General features: G+C 62.2%; 1 protein-coding gene across 2 annotated transcripts in view; it reads right to left on the minus strand.

The window, feature by feature from the left end:
* Window positions 1-444: 444 nt before the first annotated feature.
* CD247 (CD247 molecule) overlaps window positions 445-19776 on the minus strand; it is a 69414-nt gene continuing 50082 nt past the window's right edge. The window contains exons 2-8 of one of the 2 annotated variants that reach the window (XM_036344377.1): window positions 6464-6567; window positions 5484-5540; window positions 4906-4986; window positions 3415-3450; window positions 2811-2867; window positions 2145-2186; window positions 445-1401 (exon numbers count right to left, since the gene is read on the minus strand). In XM_036344377.1, the coding sequence (XP_036200270.1) occupies window positions 1336-1401; window positions 2145-2186; window positions 2811-2867; window positions 3415-3450; window positions 4906-4986; window positions 5484-5540; window positions 6464-6567 (443 nt within the window). In that variant the 3' untranslated portion in view covers window positions 445-1335. The remainder of the gene's footprint in view (window positions 1402-2144; window positions 2187-2810; window positions 2868-3414; window positions 3451-4905; window positions 4987-5483; window positions 5541-6463; window positions 6568-19776) is intronic. The other variant, XM_036344378.1, reaches the window with a different exon arrangement.

Here is a 19776-nt window from a genome sequence, read left to right on the forward strand (position 1 = left end):
GAGCCTTTACCCAATAGAAATTGGTGGATTGATATTCCCAGTCACCTTTTGTGAGGGAGACTGACCTCGAAGCCTCTGTCGTCCTCCATCCCCCCCAAACCCCGTGTCATCTGTACAAACCAGTCCCGGACTCGCTCTGCTGCACGTGCTGCCGGTCCGGTGCCTGAGGGCCGGGGGCCTCTCCTGCTGTCTCCCACACCATGGCCAGAGCCACGCTGAGCCCTGCCCGCCAGGCCCTTTCCTTCACCTCTGTCCCCACGCCGCCCGCCCCTCTGCATGTGACCTCACACTGCACCCACGCTCAGGCCCCGCCCGCCGCAGCCTCCTGGGCCCTGGGGCACCAATGCTCCGTGCTGGCTTGGAGAGCAGCAGGCTGGTTCCCGAGCGAGACTAAATGCTCATCAAGGACCTGGATGTTGAAATAAAGCTCCGCCTAAAGCAGTGTTTTCACTGAAGCGTTTATTATGCAAAGAGCAAGGCTTTAGCAAACCAGCATAGATAAAACCCAGCGGGAGAGGCTCCTTCCAGGCCCCTGTCCTCCGGGCTCTGTAGGCCCCGTGGTGTGGGGTCTTCCTGGGAGGCCTTCACGTAGCGGGTCAGTGTGACATGAACAAGTGCCAGAGAGCCACGGCCTTGCCCCGCTCAGGAGCCCGCCTCGGTTCACTGCTTTATACCGGTTTGCTCATCACACGCCTCCCTGTAAGGATGTGAGCTCGAAGGCACAGGCGTGTCCATCTCTCAGGCCCAGGGCCTGGCACCCGGACCCCATGGGGAGGGATGCCGGCGGAGGGAGGCCTGTGCTCCGGGCTCTGGAGCCTTCACGCAGCTCCAACCCAGCCCCCCACTGCGCCTCCGTCCGCAGGGCTCTGCCCGGACCTTCCTTGGCCCAGTGCCGAGCTACCCGGCAGTGAGGGGATGGTGGACAACAGAAGCCAAATCTACAGCAGGAGCCAAGCCACTCAGGTGCCGACAGCACAGACTGCCGGACGGTGCTGGCGTCCGGGGCTCCATTGGGGCTTTACAAAACAGACTGAACAGCTTGGTGTGAGGAGTGTGCTGACCCAGGTGTGAGCCGCGGTCCGGCCCTGGGCCCCAGGCAGGCAGAAGCCGAGGGCTGGGCGGGCTCCAGGACGGGCCGGGACGCACTCCCTCACGTGCAGGGTGACGCTGAATGGAGGTTGGGGACGGGAGGGGACCAGACGTGACCACATGAAGCACCTGTTCTGACAGAGGACTTGGAGGGGAGACAGGAGCGAACTGGGCTGTGCATGTTTTTCCTGGGTCTTTACAATCTGGGTGTCTGCGGGTCTCCCTGTGGGTGCTGGTCCCCAGCTGCTAGCGAGGGGGCAGCGCCTGCATGTGGAGGGCGTCATAGGTGTCTTTGGTGGCCGTACTGAGCCCCTGGTGAAGGGAGAAGGAAAAGACTGGGTCAGAGGCCGCACCTGCCCACCAGAGCCCAAGGGGTGTCACAGCACGGCCTGTGCCTGCCCACCCGCCTCCAGAGGCCTGGGAACTGCCCCTCATGCCCGCGGGGGTGGGTTCTGTCCCTGCTGGGTGTGGCCTGGGGCTCCTTTCCTGACAACGGTTGCTGCCCCCAGGCGCCGGGCCCTGCAGTGCTGTGTCCTGTGTTCCCACCACGCCACTGCGGCTCCACCCTCCCTGGGGCTCCAGCAGACGGCCCTGGGGACATCACCTGAACTCCTCTGGCAGGTGGAGTGAGGGGAGGGAGGAGCCTGGCCAGGAGGCCCTGGGCTTGGCATACTTCTCCCCAGGATTCCATAAGCCAGGCTGCTGACAGCCACATTTCCTTTTCAAACTTGTGACTTCCCTTGGTAGTTCCCCTTCAGTCTTCCCACCCCTCCTGCCGTCTCACTAGGTGTGCGGAGCGAGGCAGCCGAGGCAGCTGCCGGGCCCAGACACGGAGGAGTGGCCCACGGCTCTGGGTCCTGCGCGGGCACCAATGCCCAGGACGCCCTTTTCCCGGGTGGGAACCCAGTCATGCGCCTGGTAACTAACACAGCCCGCGGGGGGACTGGCCGGCCCGCAGGCGCCCTGGGCTCGCTGGGCCCAGGCGTTGGCGAGAGCACGGAGCTGACCCCGCAGGTGAGGTGGCACAGTGGGGAGGGAGGCGGCATGGCACTCACCTGGTAAAGGCCGTCGTGCCCCTTGCCTCTCCGACGCTGGTTCTGTGGGGAGACAGGACGGGCCGAGTCAGGCAGGCCTCAGTGGCCCTGGCCGCGGGCCATGGGCAGACCTTGGCCTCTGACGGGGAAGCGAGGCCTGGCTCCGGCCAGGTTTGCTCTGGCCACGCAGATCCACACAGATGCCGGGCCGGCCGCACGGAGCTGCCACAGGGCCACGGCTGGAGGAACAGCCCGCAGCCCTGGCAACTCCGGCTGCTCCTGGAGGCTGCGGGCACGGCAGCTTCACTCCCGGTTCTTGGTTGTCTGTGACCAGGGGCCCGCGGTGCCCTGTACCGACACTCGGCGGCACGCACAGCACTTGTCACTGTTGCTAACGGCAACAGGCCTGAGCTGCTCTGGCAGAGCTCAGGCTGCCCAGGGATCCAGCTGGTTTTAATCCCCAAAGAGCATCGGCCCTTCGTCCGTATCTTCTGTGCAGCCCGATGGGTAGGAGCTGGGTTGCCTTCACCTCTGCAGCCACCACATGGCTTTTGCAGGTGGCACGAATAGGTGGGATGGAGGCCCCCCGGCAGGCGCCTGGGGAAGACTGTGAGGACCTTCTTGGGAGCGCCCCCCTACACGCCCCCCCCCCCCCCATCTTGGGAATTAAGGAGGAGCAGCACTCACATCGCCTTTCGTCCCGATCTCACTGTAGGCCTCTGCCATCTTCTCCCTCTGCAGTGCCTGGAGGGGCAGTGGGCAGGGCTCAGTGACTGAGGCAGAAACACGAGCTCCAGCCCTCCCTCCCGCAGCCCTTGGGACTCGCCCTGGGCGCCAGCCCTCGGCCCTGAGCTGGGAAGGTCGCTGAGGCTCAGGAAGGTGAGGGGCGACGTTCTAGCCAAAGGCCACCCACGCAGGACGCCGCAGGCTCACCAGGGGCCCCAGAATCGTGGTTGAGCAGGTCGTCACCCCTGCAAGGATCCCCTCGCGGCAGACCCACACCAATGCCAGACCCCACCCGCGATGGTGAGGCTGGCCAGTCGGTGAGGTGCAGGCCAGGAGGCTCCAGCCCCTGGGAACGTGCCCCCCAGAGGGGCTGGCCCAGCCTGACCAGAGGCCCAGGCCCACCTGGGACCTGCAGCAGCCGGGCTTCCTGCCCCAGCACCGCAGGCACTGAAGGCCCAGGAGTGAGGTCCCGCAGGCGGAGACGCAGGGCCTGGGGAAGCCTGGAGGACCCCCGCCAGCCCCTCCTCCCGCCCACTTTCCAAGGCACAGGCGCCCCTCCACTCACGTTGTACAGGCCCTCCTGGGGGTTCTTCCTCCTCTGCTGGGAGAGAGGGGGAGTCAGAGGTGGAGCAGCAGCCCCCGTGGCACCCCCATCACCCCATCACCCTCTGCGGGCTCCGCCCCGGCCTGGCAGCTGCACGGGGGGACATGTTCTCCTCCAGGCGCCGGCACGGTCCCCTCTCACAGGCCAGCCTTGCCCGGCAGGCCCGGGTGTCTCCGAAGGCCCGTCTGTCCCTGGCAGGTACACGGCCCGGGCCACAAGCCTACACGTGGGGTTTTGCTGAAGCTGGAAGGTCGTTGGGAGCATGGCAGCTGCTGCTCACAGGTCCCACTGGCCCATCCCCGCCTGCCCGCCCGCCCTGCTCTCCCGGGGAAGGAGGGGGAAGGGCTGAGGGGGAAGGGCTGAGGGAGTCTCCCCCACCCGCTATTCATTCTAACAGCCCTACATGGAGCTCAGAGGGTGTGGGGGGCTGCATGGACAGCTGTGACTGGACAGGTCAAGGGCCACAGGCGGTGTCAGGCAGCGTTTCCCTGGCCTCGCCCAGCTGCTCCCCTGGCACAGGTGACAGCCTCCTGGCGGCCATGCTCACAGGGCACCTGGGACCCAGAGACCCACATCCAGCGGCCTGGCCCTTCCTGTGGGCCTCCCAACTCTATGCTCCTGGGCAGGTGGTGCTGCTGTGACGCATCAGGGTGGCCTGGACCCAGGCCCAGGGGGCGGGAGGGGCCGCAGGAAACTGGCCTCCATCTGTCCTCCCGCCGGGCCCCTCATGAGGCAGGAGAGGGCAGCGGAGGAGTGTGGGGTGCGGCTCTGAAGGGCCTCTCCTCCACCCTGGCCCCCCCACTCAGCTCACACTCACTCACACACTGACCCACACACTCTGACACACTCACACACTGACACACACACTCTGACACATTCTCACACATACACTGACACACTAACATCCTCACACACTCATACTCACACACTAACACACACATACACTGACACACACACCGACACACACACTCACTCACACACTGACCCACACACTCTGACACACTCACACACTGACACACACACTCTGACACATTCTCACACATACACACTGACACACTAACATCCTCACACACTCATACTCACACACTAACACACACATACACTGACACACACACCGACACACACACTCACTCACACACTGACCCACACACTCTGACACACTCACACACTGACACACACACTCTGACACATTCTCACACATACACACTGACACACTAACATCCTCACACACTCATACTCACACACTAACACACACATACACTGACACACACACCGACACACACACTCACTCACACACTGACCCACACACTCTGACACACTCACACACTGACATACACACTCTGACACATTCTCACACATACACACTGACACACTAACATCCTCACACACCCATACTCACACACTGACACACACATACACGGACACACACAGGCAGAAAGAGGAATGTCCGACCTGTTTTCCGCCCATCTCAGGGTCTCGGCCCCGTCTCTTATCCAGAAGGTCATACTCCTCTCTCCTCCCCAGGTTGAGCTCCTGAAACACACGGGAAGGTGAGATGGGCGACCCTCCGGAGGACAGCGCCTGGGTGGCTCTCAGGGGAAGGACCAGGGACCGGGGTGGCGGTGGTAACTGGCCCATTGGTGCCAGCGCCTCAGAGCACATCTCGGGGCGTTACCACGGGCTGGGGGGCAGTGATCAATCTGACTGAAGCCGGCTGCACAGGGAGTCCCACCCCAGTGAGGATCCTCCCATTCCCACCCCCATCCCACCCCCACCTCCAACCCCACCCCCATCTCCACTCCCACCCCCACCCCCACCCCCACTCCACCCCACCCCACCCCCCACCCCCTGGCCTGTATCTGTGCACCAGCCAGTGCGCTAAGCGGGCGCTTTCCAGGCACCCAATCCTGAGAGCCTGTGGGCTCCCAGCGCCCCACAGGGCTGGTACAATGACCGTGTTTCCCCGGGTAGAACCCTGAGCCAGGGGCCTGGCCGGTTCCGACCCCCGGGGCTGCATAGGGCTGACTCACATTGTAGACCTGGTTGGGGCCCTGCAGGTGCTCCGGGGCGTCCGCACTCCCGCTGAACTGCAGGAGGGAAGAGCAGAGTGAGCGCCCAGCGGCCACCGCCGCCCGCAGTCGCCCTGCCCCAGAGCCGCCCGGTCAGCTGGACTGTTCCCTGCCTCCCGTGGGGACATGGGCCGGGCTGGCCAGGTGACCTCAGGGCAGTGCCTCGCCAGCTCGGGGCCCAGGCGAACGTTCTCAGGCCCTTCCCCCAGGACTCGGAGCACAGCCCTCAGTGGGCGGCTGCACAAGGTCCCACCCTCTGGTGCGTCTGGGGCAGGTGCCGCCTGGCACGGGCTTGGCGTCTGGAGGCCCTGCCAGGCGCACAGCCCACTTTCTGTCGCCTCAGCCAGGGGGCCCGCCAGGCCTCAGGTCAGAGACTGGCACCACTGAGCCCAGGCGCTGTTCAGACTGGAAGGCAGTCAGCAGGCGCTGCGGCTCAAGTGGAGTTTCCCGCAGCCGCGAGGGGGGCTGCAGAGAGCAGGGCTGCAGCCTCCCGCTCCTCAGCCCCAGGGCCACCCCGCCCCGCTCCCCTCCAAGAAAGCCAAGCCCTGCAAGGCCCCAGCAGAAACCCTGCTCAGGGTCACCCTCCCACTTCCTGCCGGACCTGCACCAGCAGCTGGACAGCGGATCTGGGGAGACCTCAGCTCCCCACCTCCCCGCTCCCAACTGCCTGAAGCATAGGCCATTTCCTGCCAGCGGCACCTGACCCCACCCCACACCTGGGTGTCGCAGGTCAGAGCTCCTGACTCAGGAGCTCCGCACCAGGATCTCCGGCCACTCTGTGGCTCAGCTTGCCCCCCGCCTGCCCTGCCCCTGCCCCCCAAAGTGCACACTGGGCTGGTCCCTGCTTTGCCCATGGACACCAAGCTGTAGGTACCACACATGCTCGAGACTTTCCAAGACCAAGGCCCCTCGGAACACCCACTGAGTGGGGTGCCACCCACCTTCGCTCTCAGGAACAGGGCCGTGATGATGATGCCATAGATGAACAGGATCCCATCCAGCAGGTAGCAGAGCTTGGGGTCCAGCAGGCCGAAGCTCTGTGCCTCTGTGCCAAGAGATGGGGATGGTCAGCCAGGCCCTGGGTGACAGACACGACCCTCCGGGTGGCCCCACGACTGGACAAGGACATCATGACAAGGGGGGCTGGATCTACTCCCCATCCTCCATCTGTCCCCACCTCCCTCCCACCCCCTTGAACCAGCTCCTGGGGAAACCCAATAGTGGGCATGGCACCTGGTGGGGCCACAAAGCCTGGACGGCCGGGAGGGAGACAGAGATGGGGCCGGCGGAGCTGTCTGTCCACTGCGCTCAGGACAGTGGCCTGGGGCCACAGGAGCCCAGCTGTGCGCACGCCCCGTGTGGACCACGCACTCTGGAAGCCTCTACATGCCCATGTCTGGGTGGATGGCACCATCGGAATTCCGATGTGGCTCCCTGAGGCCTCGCCAACGGGGACAGAACAGGACAGATGGTCGAAGGAGGGCATTCCAGCCTCTAACTTAATTAGAACTGTGACACAGTGGGTCCGGTGCTGGCTTCCCTCCCCTGGGCCCGAGGGCCTCATGAGCAGCAGACCCAGGAACCGCTGGTGACCCCCCTGCCCACCCGAACCTGGCAGCCTCCTCCTCACAGTCCTAGTCCATGGCCTCAGGCCCCGCCCCCCTCCTCCTGCGCCCCCCTCCGCCTCCTCCGCCTCCTCCCACCCCTGGCATGTACCATTCCCAGGCACACCTTGCTCTCCCACACTGTTTGCCTCTGTGCCTTTGCACATGCTGTTCCCTCTGTGCATTCTCTCTTTTTCTGTCCCTGCAACCCAGCCGCCATCTGTGACCACCAGAGGCAGCGACACGGCCGTCAGAGGCCCCGCTGCTCAAGCCTCTCCCACCACAAGTTTCCAGGGCCTCCCTCCCGTGCTAACTTGCGACTGGAGGATGCACAGTTAGTTGACACTGCCATTGGAGTCCTGGGGGCTGGGGAGAGATACAGTGAATATTCTGGTTAAATAAAAGTTGGATTTTATTTGAAAGCTCATTGAACTGTGAGTAGGAGGCAAGGGCTGTAGCCTAGACTGTCCTTCCTACCAGGAATGTGTGTGGCAACTCACCCCGCACCACGGGGTGCAGCGTCTGTCTGTCTGGTGCCACCCTGCCGGGTGTTTCAGGAGGCCCCAGGACAGATGCCTCCAGGCAGTCGCTCCCAAGGCCAAGGCGCCCTCTGGTGGCCACTGAGGGAGTGGCTAGTGTGGCCTTGAGCCTTGTCTTACCCCTATTGACTGACTTGAGGCAAGTTTTTCACCCTTGTTCAGCTGCCTCTTAATCTTTTTTAAAATATATATTTGTATTGATTTCAGAGAGAGGAAGGGAGAGGGAGAGATAGAAACACCAATGATGAGAGAGAATCATTGACCAGCTGCCTCCTGCACGCTCCCCACTGGGGATGGAGCCCACAACCTGGGCATGTGCTCTTGACCGGAATCGGACCTGGGACCCTTCAGTCCACAGGCCAACCCTCTATCCACTGAGCCGCACCGGCCAGGGCTCAGCTGCCTCTTTCGTTTAACAGGGTGGAAAGGTAGTGTTTCCGTGTTTTCTCTGTGCCAGACCTGCTGTAATGTAGTGGCTGCTCAGCTCCTCACAGCAGCACCCCTGGACAGTGAGCACGGAGAACTTCAGGGCTAGCGGAGCTCACAGCAAGTGGGGGGCGGCCGGGAGCCCCCACAGTGCATCCCCCTCGCCCTCCCTCCGCCACGGGGCCCAGCCCTGCCCACCCTTGGCAGGAGCGACGCTTTGGCTTCTCCCAGGAGCCATGGGAGCAGGAGGTTCCAGGCCCCTAGAGCCCCACCCCACCCCCAGTCACTCTGTCCTCCAACCTTTGACTCCTCCCTAAGGCGGCCTCTCCAGGGCCCAGGCAGCTGACAGCCTTGAAAATTCCCTACGTCCCTGCTCAGACACCCTGGTGGCCATTGCCGTGGGCCAAGCCCCGAATGCTTGCCACGGACACACCACAGCCTCCGGGACACACCTGTCCTTTCCTCCCACCTGCCACTGCCGGCCCACCCGGCGCCCAGCATCTGCCTGACCCTGTGAACATTCAGTGCCAGGGTCTGGCCCCCACAAAGTGCCCCACAGACATCCCGAGTGGGGTTGGGAGGTCCCCGCCCTCAGCTGTAAGTGCTGCGACCAATGGCTGCATCTCCTGCATTTGCCTTGGCCTCAGCCCCAACCTCAGAGCCAGGGCACCGCGCAAGCCTTCACCGGTGTGGTGGCATTTTCAGGGGAGAAGCCACCCTGCCCAAGGTCAGGCTGCCCTCTGGCCCAGGCAGGGCCGTAAGCCCCCCTCTGGACGAAGGTGGGGGTCTGAAGGGCTGCAGGAGAGGAGCCTGTCCCCCCCCCCCCCCGCCCCCTGCCAAGGACACCAAAGCTGGGTTGAGTTTTTCCTTTAGGACAGGAGGGGAGGTGTCAGCCGTGATGTATGGCGGTGGTGGGGACAATCATTGGTTGCCTGTCACATAAAACGCGAACAGAGCGCCACTGGACGGTAAATTTAGAGCCAATAAGAAGAAATGCTGCTTTGTGTTGTGCAGAGCCGCCCAGTGGGGATGGGAGCTGGGGCCTCCGCAGAGACACGTAATAGGGGCAGCTTCTCTTTTTTCTTTTCAAAGAGCAGCTTGAGTTTATGACCAACGACTAGTGTGCTGTGTGTGGTTTGGTCCAGGGCTCGGGGGGGTGGGGGTGGGGGGGGAGGACAGGGCGGGGGGAGTGGGGCTCCCTCTGCCGGGCCAGCTGGGCCTGTGCTGGGAGGAATGGGCTGAGGAAGGCAGGGCTGGCCCAGAAAGTTCCACGAAGGGCTCAGGGCCAAGTTCAATTATGTAATTAATTGAATATTTATTGAGCATCTGCTCGGTGACGGGGGGAGGGGGTGCTGAATTCGAAAGGGGCCTGGATTGGGTGCCAGGTGGGTTCTCTCCCTTCCCCGCCCACTAAGTAGCTGTGTGGTCGGGCAAATCAGCTCACAGCTCGGCCTCAGTTTCTCCATCTGTAAAATGGAGGGTAATCCTATCACCCTAAGGGTTGTGGGAGAACCGATGAGATGAAGCTTTATGTGGGAGAGCCCTGCTCCCAGCTGAGCTGCGGAAGGAGACCTGACCCAGCAGCCTTTTCCCATCTGCCCTGGGCCTCCACCGCCGTCTGTGGCCCCTGCACAAGGCAGACTCAGCCAACCAGGGAATGAGAGCATTTGGCCCGATTTCCCCCCGCACCCGCCTTACCCAAGTGTAATGGGTGACCCATCCCTTGGGCACAGCCCCTCCCTCAGGGGAACCCCCACATCTGGGCAGACACCCGGCAGATGTGGACATTGAAGCCTGCCAGGCGTCTCAGTGTGCTGGGCAGGTGTCTTCTCACAGGTGCCCAGGACCAGGCCTCAGGCACCGGGGGGACACCAGGCAGACACAGTCTCTGCAGGTAACTCAGCTGAGTCCCGGGCAAAGCACGTCCCTCTGACACGGCCGCAAAGCAGGCTGCAGCCGCCAAGGAGCTGGACCTGCACACTCAGGCCCCACAGTGGAGCAGGGTCTGCACACTCAGGCCCCACAGTGGAGAAGGGTCTGCACACTCAGGCCCCACAGTGGAGCAGGGTCTGCACACTCAGGCCCCACAGTGGAGCGGGGTCTGCACACTCAGGCCCCACAGTGGAGCGGGGTCTGCACACTCAGGCCCCACAGTGGAGCGGGGTCTGCACACTCAGGCCCCACAGTGGAGCGGGGTCTGCACACTCAGGTCCCACAGTGGAGCGGGGTCTGCACACTCAGGCCCCACAGTGGAGCAGGGTCTACACACTCACGCCCCCCGAGGTGGAGCGGGGTTTGCACCCTGGGAGGAAGGGGCCCCGCCTGCACCCACAGTGGTTCACAGCCATGAGTCCACCAGCCAGCATGTTGGCTGCGGTGCCCCTCACAAATCTGGGGGAGCTCCGATGGCCGTGGCTGAACTGGGAACCTAGGTTCTGGTCATTTACCAGCCCCCGGAGGGTCACTCCCGCTGCCACTCAGCAGGTAAGCAGTGACGACCCGCAGGCCACAGCCCCCTGTCTCCCACGTGAGGGAGTGAGCCCACAGACACCCAGCAGCACCCCTCTTTGAAATCCTCCCCGTGGGGCGCAGCACGGGGCCAGCACGCGGGACGCTGCCGCGCCGTGGTCTGCGGGGTCTCCCTCCCCAGCTCTCCCGAGTCCCCACGTCACCCTATGGGAACTTCGTTCTGCCTGGCACAGCCCGGGAGCCAGCCCAGACCCACCCTTCCTGCCCCAGCTCAGCCTCCCGCCTTGAGCCCAGGCCATAACCTTCGGGGGCAAAGTCCCCGCTTTCTCCCTGGTTTTTACTTTCGGCCTCAGAACCAGGGAGGTGCCGGGAGGAGACTCGCGGGGAGTAGAGAGGACCAGTGTCTCTCCATCTGGTTCATCGCGTCTACAATGTGCGTCTTGTTAGAGAGAGAGCCTGTTAGAGAGAGAGCCGAGCTGTGCCACACCCGCCCGTCAGCTCCCAGAGGTTCCGGCCCTGGCGCCCCGCAAGCCCCGGCCCCGGGCGGCCTGGAGAGGCCTGTCCCCGGAGCCGGGCTCCCGCGGGAGGTGCTGTCAGCTGTGTTGTGTGTCTGTCTCCAGCCAGACTGGGAGCTTCCAGAACAGGGAGCACGGGTCTCGGCCAGCCTGGCGCTGCCACAGCCTGGAGCTGCAGACAACTGGGTGCCCGTCACCGCCAGCCTGGACTCCCTCACACCCATCTGCTAAGGGTGCCTCTGATTTGAACCCCAATTTGCACTTTATCCCAGTGCGTTGGGGTTGCTCTTACCGAGAGAGTGCCCCACCTTTTGTAAGAGTTTCCTCATTTAAAAATTCCTCCCTGTGCCTGATGGGTTTGCGCCCTGTATGCGCCCGGGAGGTGGGCAGGGACGACTAGTGGGCTGTGGGTTTCTTTGTTGGAGGATAAATGGAGGCCGGAGTGATGGCGCTCCCCTAGGCCACCCGCCCGAGAGCGGCGAAGCTGGATGGACCTACAGGATCCCCTGACTCCGGGGGTCCCTTCCCTCAGTGCCTCAGGCGCCCTCACCTTTAAGGACAGGACACAGAGCCCCCCTGTTTCCCAAGTTCACAGCCAGCTGTGGTCATTTAGTCACAGCACTTGAGAAGTTTTCACTGGAGTGCCCTCCCCCACAACCTCCAAAGGACAGTCGATGGGTTTTGGTTTCATTTGCTTCTTTCCTGCCTCGCCTGCCACCTCCCCAGGCCCCTGGGAAGAGGAAAGAACGGGGAGCCCGAGAGCCAGGGAGACTGAGATGCAAATTCTGACTCTGGTCTTCCTGGCTTTGTGTCTTGGGACAACTTTCTTAACCTCTCTGAGCCTCTTCCCCCTGCAAAAGGGGTTCACTAGGACTGTGTTCACAGCGACACGAGGGGGCTGGGGGAAGTGACCTGCCCAGGGGCACCTGCTGGGCCCCCAGGTCTCAGCCTCTTTGCCACCAGAGGGCTCTGTGGGTACCAGCAGCAGCAGAGCGGGGCTGGGGGCAGGGGGGCGGGTGGGGCGGTCAGGGTCCATCTCTGCACTTTATCCCAGTGCTTTGGTGTTGGCCCCACCTTTTGTAAGAATTTTCTTTCTGGCACCTCCAGCTTCTGCTTGAATCCTTCAGTGATGGGGAGCTCACCACCCATCAATCCCTGGTAGAGAACTCTCATTTTTAGTTTGTGAAAAACAGCGTTGGTTGTAATTCTGCCTCCAGAAGCACAAAGAGCATAATTCCTCCATTTCTGTGGGCAGCCTTCCGCCCCACCCGCCCCCTTGCTAGGAAGCACTTTAGGATCAAAGCAAGAACAAATCCTTTGAGGGAGAGCGGTCGAGTCCCGCCCTGGCCCTGCTGCTTAACGAGCCTGTGACCGTGGGCCAGCCTCCTCCGGGCGGGACACTGGCACGGGGTGGGCTTGCTGCCTGGTCCGCTCTCAGCCCGCAGGCCTCCTGGCACCAATCTGGGTCCTGAAGCCCACAGTTGAGGTAGGACGCCAGCGTCCAGGCCCCGACCAGCTCTGCGCCCCCGACCGTGAGGTAGGGTCCCGCTCTGCCCAGCCCCACCCTTGGGCTCAGACACCACAGCGAGGACCTGCCGCCAGGAGAGAAAACAGGAAGTCACGTGTTCCCACGAGGCAGCGGGGCCCGTGCGGTGAGATGCCGCCCGCTGACCACGCGGGGACGCCCGGGCCCCCCTCGGGGTGCGACCCTTCCCCTGAGCACCCCGTCTGCAGCGGGAAAGGCAGCGCGAGGCCCGGGACAGTGACGCTGGCCCTCGCTGGACATCCGCTCACCAGGAAGCACGCGGAGTCTCTCCGCTAGTCCCTCCAGCACCTGCGACCTCACGCCGGGGAAACTGAGTCTCAAGGGCAGGTCCAGACCCTGAGCCCAGGCCTGTCTGGGTCTGCAGGGCTGCGGCGGGTGGGGGCGGGGGGTGTTCCTCACCAGCCCCAGGAGTCCTTCCTTCTGCAGGGAGCGAGCCACCCGGACAGGGTCCTGACCGCACTGGGCCTCCCCCCTGGGGGCCGGGCTGTGTGACCGCTGCCGCCCAGGCGAGGCCAGGGCCCGCACTGCCAGTGCCCGCGAGCGGCCACCCGAGCCCGCACGTCCACAGAGCGCGGCCCACACTCGCACTCCTCGGTGCTGGATTTCAAATAGTCAGGCTTCACTCAGGCTGCTGTCAGTCACCTCCACCTCCACATTCCCGCAGGCAGGGATCCCGGATCCCGGCACGAAGGCGCGTGGTCTGATTTCTTAGGCCAGTGGCCGGCAAACTCATTGGTCAACAGAGCCAAATACCAACAGTACAACGATTGAAATTTCTTTTGAGAGCCAAATGTTTTAAACTTAAACTATATGGGTAGGTACATTGTTATTAACTTAATTAGGGCACTCCTAAGGCTTAGGAAGAGCCACACTCAAGGGGCCAAAGAGCCGCATGTGGCTCGTGAGCCGCAGTTTGCCGGCCACGGTCTTAGGGGAACAGAATTATGGGCAAACATTTCCCTTCTTGTATTTTTGTTTCTGTTAAACTTGTATGGTTCGCGCAGTCATTTTTAAAACTTTTCTCTGGTCACCTTTTATTTTCAAATAAATCAACTCGTTATAGAAGTGCAGGAAAGTAAAAAAAAAATCAAAACCACGCATCAGCCACAGCCACTGTCACCAAGATGGCGGGTTCCTTGCAAGGCGTTGATTTGCAAATTGTAATCATGCTACATCAAAATTTCCCCTAAAAAATCAAATTTTACTTAATATATTATAATTTGATAATCTATTTTCATAGTTTTACTGACAATCCCTCTTAATGCTTGTGTAATAATCTTTCCACTATGTAACCATTGACGATCATTTGTTTCCAGCTTTTCACTGTTGTAAATAATTTTGTGATGAAAAGCTTCATTCTTTTTCTTATTGTTAATCCTTCCCTGAGGATATTTTCCCATTGTCGTTTTTGTTGTTTTGTTTTTGTTTTTTTAGAGAGACAGTGGGAGGGAAGGGAAGAGGCAGAGAGAGAAACATTGATGTGAGAGAGACATATCGATTGGTTGCCTCCCCCCTGCAACTTGACCCTGAGCCTGCAACCAAGTTATGTGCCCTTGATTGGAATTGAACCTGGGACCCTTCAGTCCGAGGGCTGACACTACATGCACCGAGCCAAACCAGCGAGGGCAAAAAGCTTCATTCTTAAAGCTTTTTACAGGTTAAGAGTCCGTCAGTAATACTGTGAAAAATGAAAGCTGAGACAACTAGTCCAAGAGAAAAAAACAGCAAAAGATATACACAGGCCGTTCTCTGAGGAGGGCGAATACACTGCTTCCAAACATGTAAGACAGTCTCCCTGGCGGTCAGGGAAGTGAAGCACAAAATGACAAGGAGATGGGCGCATTCTCCAGAGGGAGTCAGAGGCCTCCACTGAGAGGATGAGTGGGGCGAGGGCAGAGGACCAGCAGGTGCAAAGGGCCTGTGGTGGAGCAGGCCTCTGTCTGCACACAAGGGGGGCGTGGCCAGGCTGCAGAGTGAGGGCTGGTGCTAGAACTCGCTGGGAGAGGGTGACCAGGGGGTGGGCATTCGTTAGATCCTCTGAACTGGACGGGAAGCAGTTGCAACGATTTCTCTTTTTACAACAAATACTCGTGAGTTTTGTCGTTTTAAAAATATGCATCCAATTTAAAAGCAAACACCAATGCCAACTGGAACACATTTGGTTCGTGGTTGCCTTGGGCCCCTGGGTTGGCTGGAGATGCCCAGGGAGGTGCCGGACAGGCCCACAGCCAGCCAGAGGCCCCCACGAGGTGTCTGCAGTCACGCGGATGTAGCAGCCTTTGTCCCTTCCTGCCTCGCCCCTACACCAAGCTTGGTTTCCACACAGAAAGTGGTTTTACTTCTACCGAAGGGGCGCAAACCCATTCATTCTTTTTCTTTTTTAAATATATTTTATTGATTTCATTCAGAGAGAAAGAGAGAGGGAGAGAGACAGAAACATCAAAGATGAGAGAGAATCATTGATTGGCCGCCTCCTGCACGCCCCACACTGGAGATCGAGCCCGCAACCCGGGCACGTGCCCCTGACCGGGAATCGAACCGTGACCTCCTGGTGCGTAGGTGAGCCACGCCGGCCAGGCCCAATTCATTCTTTTGCGCTTTCATTAGCATATTGCTCACCACGTCTTTGTTTCTGAATTGTGACCCACTTCCAAATTCCTAGGTTGAAATTCTAACCCCCAGGACCTCAAAATGTAACTGCATTTGGAGATGGGGTCTTTAGAGAGGCGATTCAGCTGAAATGCGGTTGTGAGGGCGGCGCTGACCCCGGACGATCACTGTCCCACAAGAAGAGGGGATCGGAGACACAGTGGCAGCCGTGTGAGGATGAGGAGGAGACGGGCCTACGAGTCTCAGGAGGAATCTCTCTGCCGGCCCCTGGCTCTCAGGCTGCCAGCCTCAGGCTGAGGAACAAACGCGTTGTTTCCGCCGCTGCCTGTGGCTCTTGTCAGGGCAGCCCAGCACCTGGCGTGGTTTCCTTCTCCTACGGCAGCCACCACCGTCCCTGACCCTGGGGCTTGTGAGGAAGCGGCATGGTTCACCTGAGCAGGGGCCTGGCACAGTGCCTGGCCCACAGCACATGCCTAAAGGTGCCAGGCACTGTGCTGGACAGAGAGGAACAAGGGAAAGACACAGCTCGGGCCTCCCCGTTGAGCGGGGCGGGGGTGGGGGGGCATGTCAGCAGTCACCCCACCCGGCGAGAGAGCAGGAGGAAGACCGCCTGAGGCCAGGGTTGGGAGTGAACACGGCAGGGAGTGGCCTCCTTTGGGGGCAGAGCTCGTGTCTGAGTCCCTTGCCCTCACCCACCTCCCGCAGCCCCTTGAGGTCAGGGACCAGTCCCTCATATTGGCGACGGCTCAGACACGTGGCTTTCGAGGTTGACCCCGCGTTTGACCTATGAAAATCCTGCTCATTCCCAACCAGGCTCCACACTTTCAGTTTACAGAGCCCCTCTCTCTTCCTGATGCCACCGGATCCCCGCACCAGGGAGTGCGGGACCTGGGCACATCACGTCCACTGCGTGCTGCATGTGTGTGTGTCACACATGGAGAGAAAGGCGTCTGGGTGCTGTGTGTGTGTGTGTGTGTGTGTGTGTGTGTGACACATGGAGAGAAAGGTGTCTGGGTGCTGCGTGTGTGTGTGTGTGTGTGTGTGTGTGTGTGTGTCACACATGCAGAGAAACGTGTCTGGGTGGAGCTTCTGTCTGGGACGATGAGAAAGTTCTGGAAACGCATGGAGGTGATGGTTGCACAACATTGTGAATGTACTTCTAATTGCACACTAAAAATGGTGAAAATGGTAAACTCTTTAATATGTATGTTTTTATCACCAAAACGCATATTAGTGTGTATCCGCACCTGATGGCTGCAGACACACTCACCCACTCTGGGGAGGAGCCGGGAGGGGAGGCTGGGAATTTCACTCACTTCCCACTGGCACCTTCTTGTGTCTCTGAAACGCCAGGTAGGACACGGCTCTATAACCCTGAACAAGCCAAGCTGAGACAAGGCGTGAATCCTTCCACCAAACAGGTGTGAGACAGTTCCAGGCGTGGCGGACAGTGGAGGGCGGACCCGGCCGTCCAGCCGCGCACCCCTAACTGGCTGTGCCCAGTGCGTTTCTGGGACGACCGTTGGGGGTTTGGAAGGCTCTCGAATGTGCAGAACATCTCGCTCAAATGGACCCAGAACCATGGCTCTGGGGAGCAGCTGGTCCATCAGGAATGGCCTTCTCGGTGAGCCCTTCTTCCTGCCTTCAGTCCCGTCCCCACTCCTGTCCCCACTCCTGTCCCCGGAGCCCTCACCCGCCCTCGGGGAACCTTCTGCCGCCCCAGGCTATTGAGGGTCCCTCCTGGGGGCTCCCCAGCACAAACCTGTATGTCTGTCTGCTGGCCTGACGCCCTCTGGTGGGACTCCCCAGCTGGGACCATGCCTCCCACCCCTCTGGGCCCGTGCAGGGCCTGTCACCCCGCAGACACCCGGACACGGGGACAAGGCAGGCTGAGGCCTTCCCAGGGCACCTGCTTCCCGAAGGTTGCGGGGAGAAAGTGCCATTTGGGTGTTAAATCAGACACAGATATCTCACCGATTTTAAAGGGGCCCCCGGCTCCCCCCAGTGGAAAAGGGAGAAGGAGAGGGAGGCTCCGCTTCTCCAGAGGGAGCAGGGCTCACGGCAGCCCTGGGCTCCGGCCCCCACTGCCTCGGCTGGCTGCCTGGGCCCCCACCTGGACCCCCCACCTGCCACGGCCCCCCAAGTGCACTCCGGGCTGCCCGCTGCTCTCCAGCCCCACCCAGGGCTCCCAGGTCACCCAGCAGATTCGGAAAGGACAGCCCCCCAGGAGGGAGTGGGTGGGCCAGGAAGGGACTTCGAGGCCTTCCTCCCATGCAGCCAGGGTGGCCCCAGGCTCTCACTGCCGCCCACCCCCCACAGGGTGCGGTTACAGGGAGCACAGCCCCTCCCTCCGGCCCACAGCTGTCTCCTCGCCCGAGGTTTCCTGTCACACTGCCATCCAGGCTGGGTTATCTGTCCCCCAAGATCTCCCATCTGCACGGCTCACACACACACGCAGGCACCCGCCCCCACTTGCGGTCCCTTCCCTGAACCCCACGCCCGGCCCTGCGCTCAGGGGCGGCATGGATCCTCGGCCCTGGTGGGGGCTGGGGTCAAAGGGGCTTTTCCCCAAGGGCCCCCCTGAGAGCGGGGGCCGCCTAGGGAGGGACAGTGGCCAGGAGACCGGCTTGGGCCACGGGGCACACGTGCAAGTGGCCGCAGCTGGACAGCCGGGGCTCTGCCTCCGTTGGAAGGCCCAGGAAACAGGAACCTGACGGCGAGGTCACCACCTCCGCCCTCCTCCCGCAGAGCATGGGAGGGAGCACAGTGGCCTCTGCTCTCACAGGGGGACCCCAAGTGTCGTCAAGGCTGCGGCTTTCACTTCAAGCCCCGGGGGGGGGGGGGGGGGGCGGGGCTGGGAGCTCAGCTCAGGCTCTCCTGGCGCACAGGCCTGCCCCTCCGATGGGCACATCTGTGTGGGGTCCGGGCCCCGGGGACGGCCGGGTCCAGGCGGGGTCTCCCGCCAGCCCAGGAGCCAGGGCACCAGGGCCGCAGTGCCGGGAGCAGGGCCTGCGGCTCTCCCTGGTGCTCTGACCGCCCGCCCAGGACCGGGCACCGGTGCAAACACGGGCAAACATGGAAGCAAAGGCCTGTGAGCCGTTCCTGGTGGAGGGGTCCCTGGGCAGCTCCTGGCTGCCCGCAGGGCACATCCTTGGAAGGGCCCCTGGTTTGGCCGGACCGTGTGTCATCACCAGAGCAGCGACAAGGCGCTGCCGTCGCCCAGCCCTGTGCCCTGCGCTGGCTCAGGGACACTCCCTCCGGCCGGCTGGGTCCTGGGAGGAGGCCAGCCCCACAGCTGCTTCACACCCACTACCCACACCCCCGTCACAGAAACCCCGCGGGAGCCCGCCCCGCGCTCATGGCCCCGTGTCGGCCTGGCCTGTCACCTCGCGTGGACACCGCGCTGTCCTAATGAGGCCACGGGGCCGGCTCCGTGGAAAACACGCGAACGAGCACGGTCTGAGCTTCTTCCCTCCTCTCGCCTCACCCTCTTCCCATCCCGCCCCGGCTGGGACCGCGGGCTGGGGCACGGACCGCACGGACCGCACCCGCCTGCGTCGGGAGATTCTGGGCAGCGGGTGTGAGGTGCCAGCGGGGACCGGAGCTGGGTGGGCGCTGGGCCCTCGGCGCCAGGCACGCAGTCACGGCGGCTCCGGGCAGTGCAGGGACTCGGGGCGTGGTCAGGGCCGAGCGGGAGCGCAGGGGCCGGCCCTCGGAAGAGATCAAGCCCAGTTTCCAAACAGCCCGAATGGCAGATGCTGCCCAGCCCGACGTGAGGGCCCGAGCCCCGCAGTGACCTGGGCGTGGGAGCGGCGCGTGCTCGCTGTACACGGCGCCCTCGGGTTTTCCCACCCGCTCCCCACGCCCTGCCTCTCCCCGGCCCGCTCCCCGGCCCTCTCCAAGGCCCTCGCTCTCACTCCCTAAGCCTCCTGCCCAGGCCCAGCTGCCACCGACTTAGTCCTTCCCAGTGCAGAGCCCTGGTCCTCAGTGCGGCTCCCTCCTGCCCGCCCGGCTGCCGGTGCCAGGGAAGACCCGCTGCCGGTCCCTCTCGCTACCACCGTCGCCGCCCAGGGTGGCCCAGGGGCTCATAGCCACGGAATCGCTGGGATGGTGACAGGCTGACGGTGACTGTTCGTCGCGCGTTAATGCCGATGTGCATGGACGGATGGGCCCCTTTCTTATCAGAGAGCCGCAGACGCCCCGGTTTAGGGAGCGCTTGCCTACCTACCCCTGCCCTCTGCGCAGGGGCGTGACATCGCCCCGGCTTCCTCGCTGCCCTAACACGGCGACGATAAGGCAACCACGGCCAGCAGTGCCGTCCGTGATGTGAGTTCAAGCTCGTCCTCAGGAAGGAATGGCTGAGATGTCGTAGCGGGCACGGTCTCCACTTATAGTGGGAACGGTCTCAACGTGTAGCGGGCACGGTCACCACGTGTAGCGGGCACGGTCTCCACTTATAGTGGGAACGGTCTCAACGTGTAGTGGGCACGGTCACCACGTGTAGTGGGCACGGTCTCCACGTGTAGTGGGCACGGTCTCCACGTG

Source organism: Myotis myotis, unplaced genomic scaffold (assembly GCF_014108235.1).
Source record: "Myotis myotis isolate mMyoMyo1 unplaced genomic scaffold, mMyoMyo1.p scaffold_m19_p_18, whole genome shotgun sequence".
Classification (NCBI taxonomy): Eukaryota; Metazoa; Chordata; class Mammalia; order Chiroptera; family Vespertilionidae; genus Myotis; species Myotis myotis.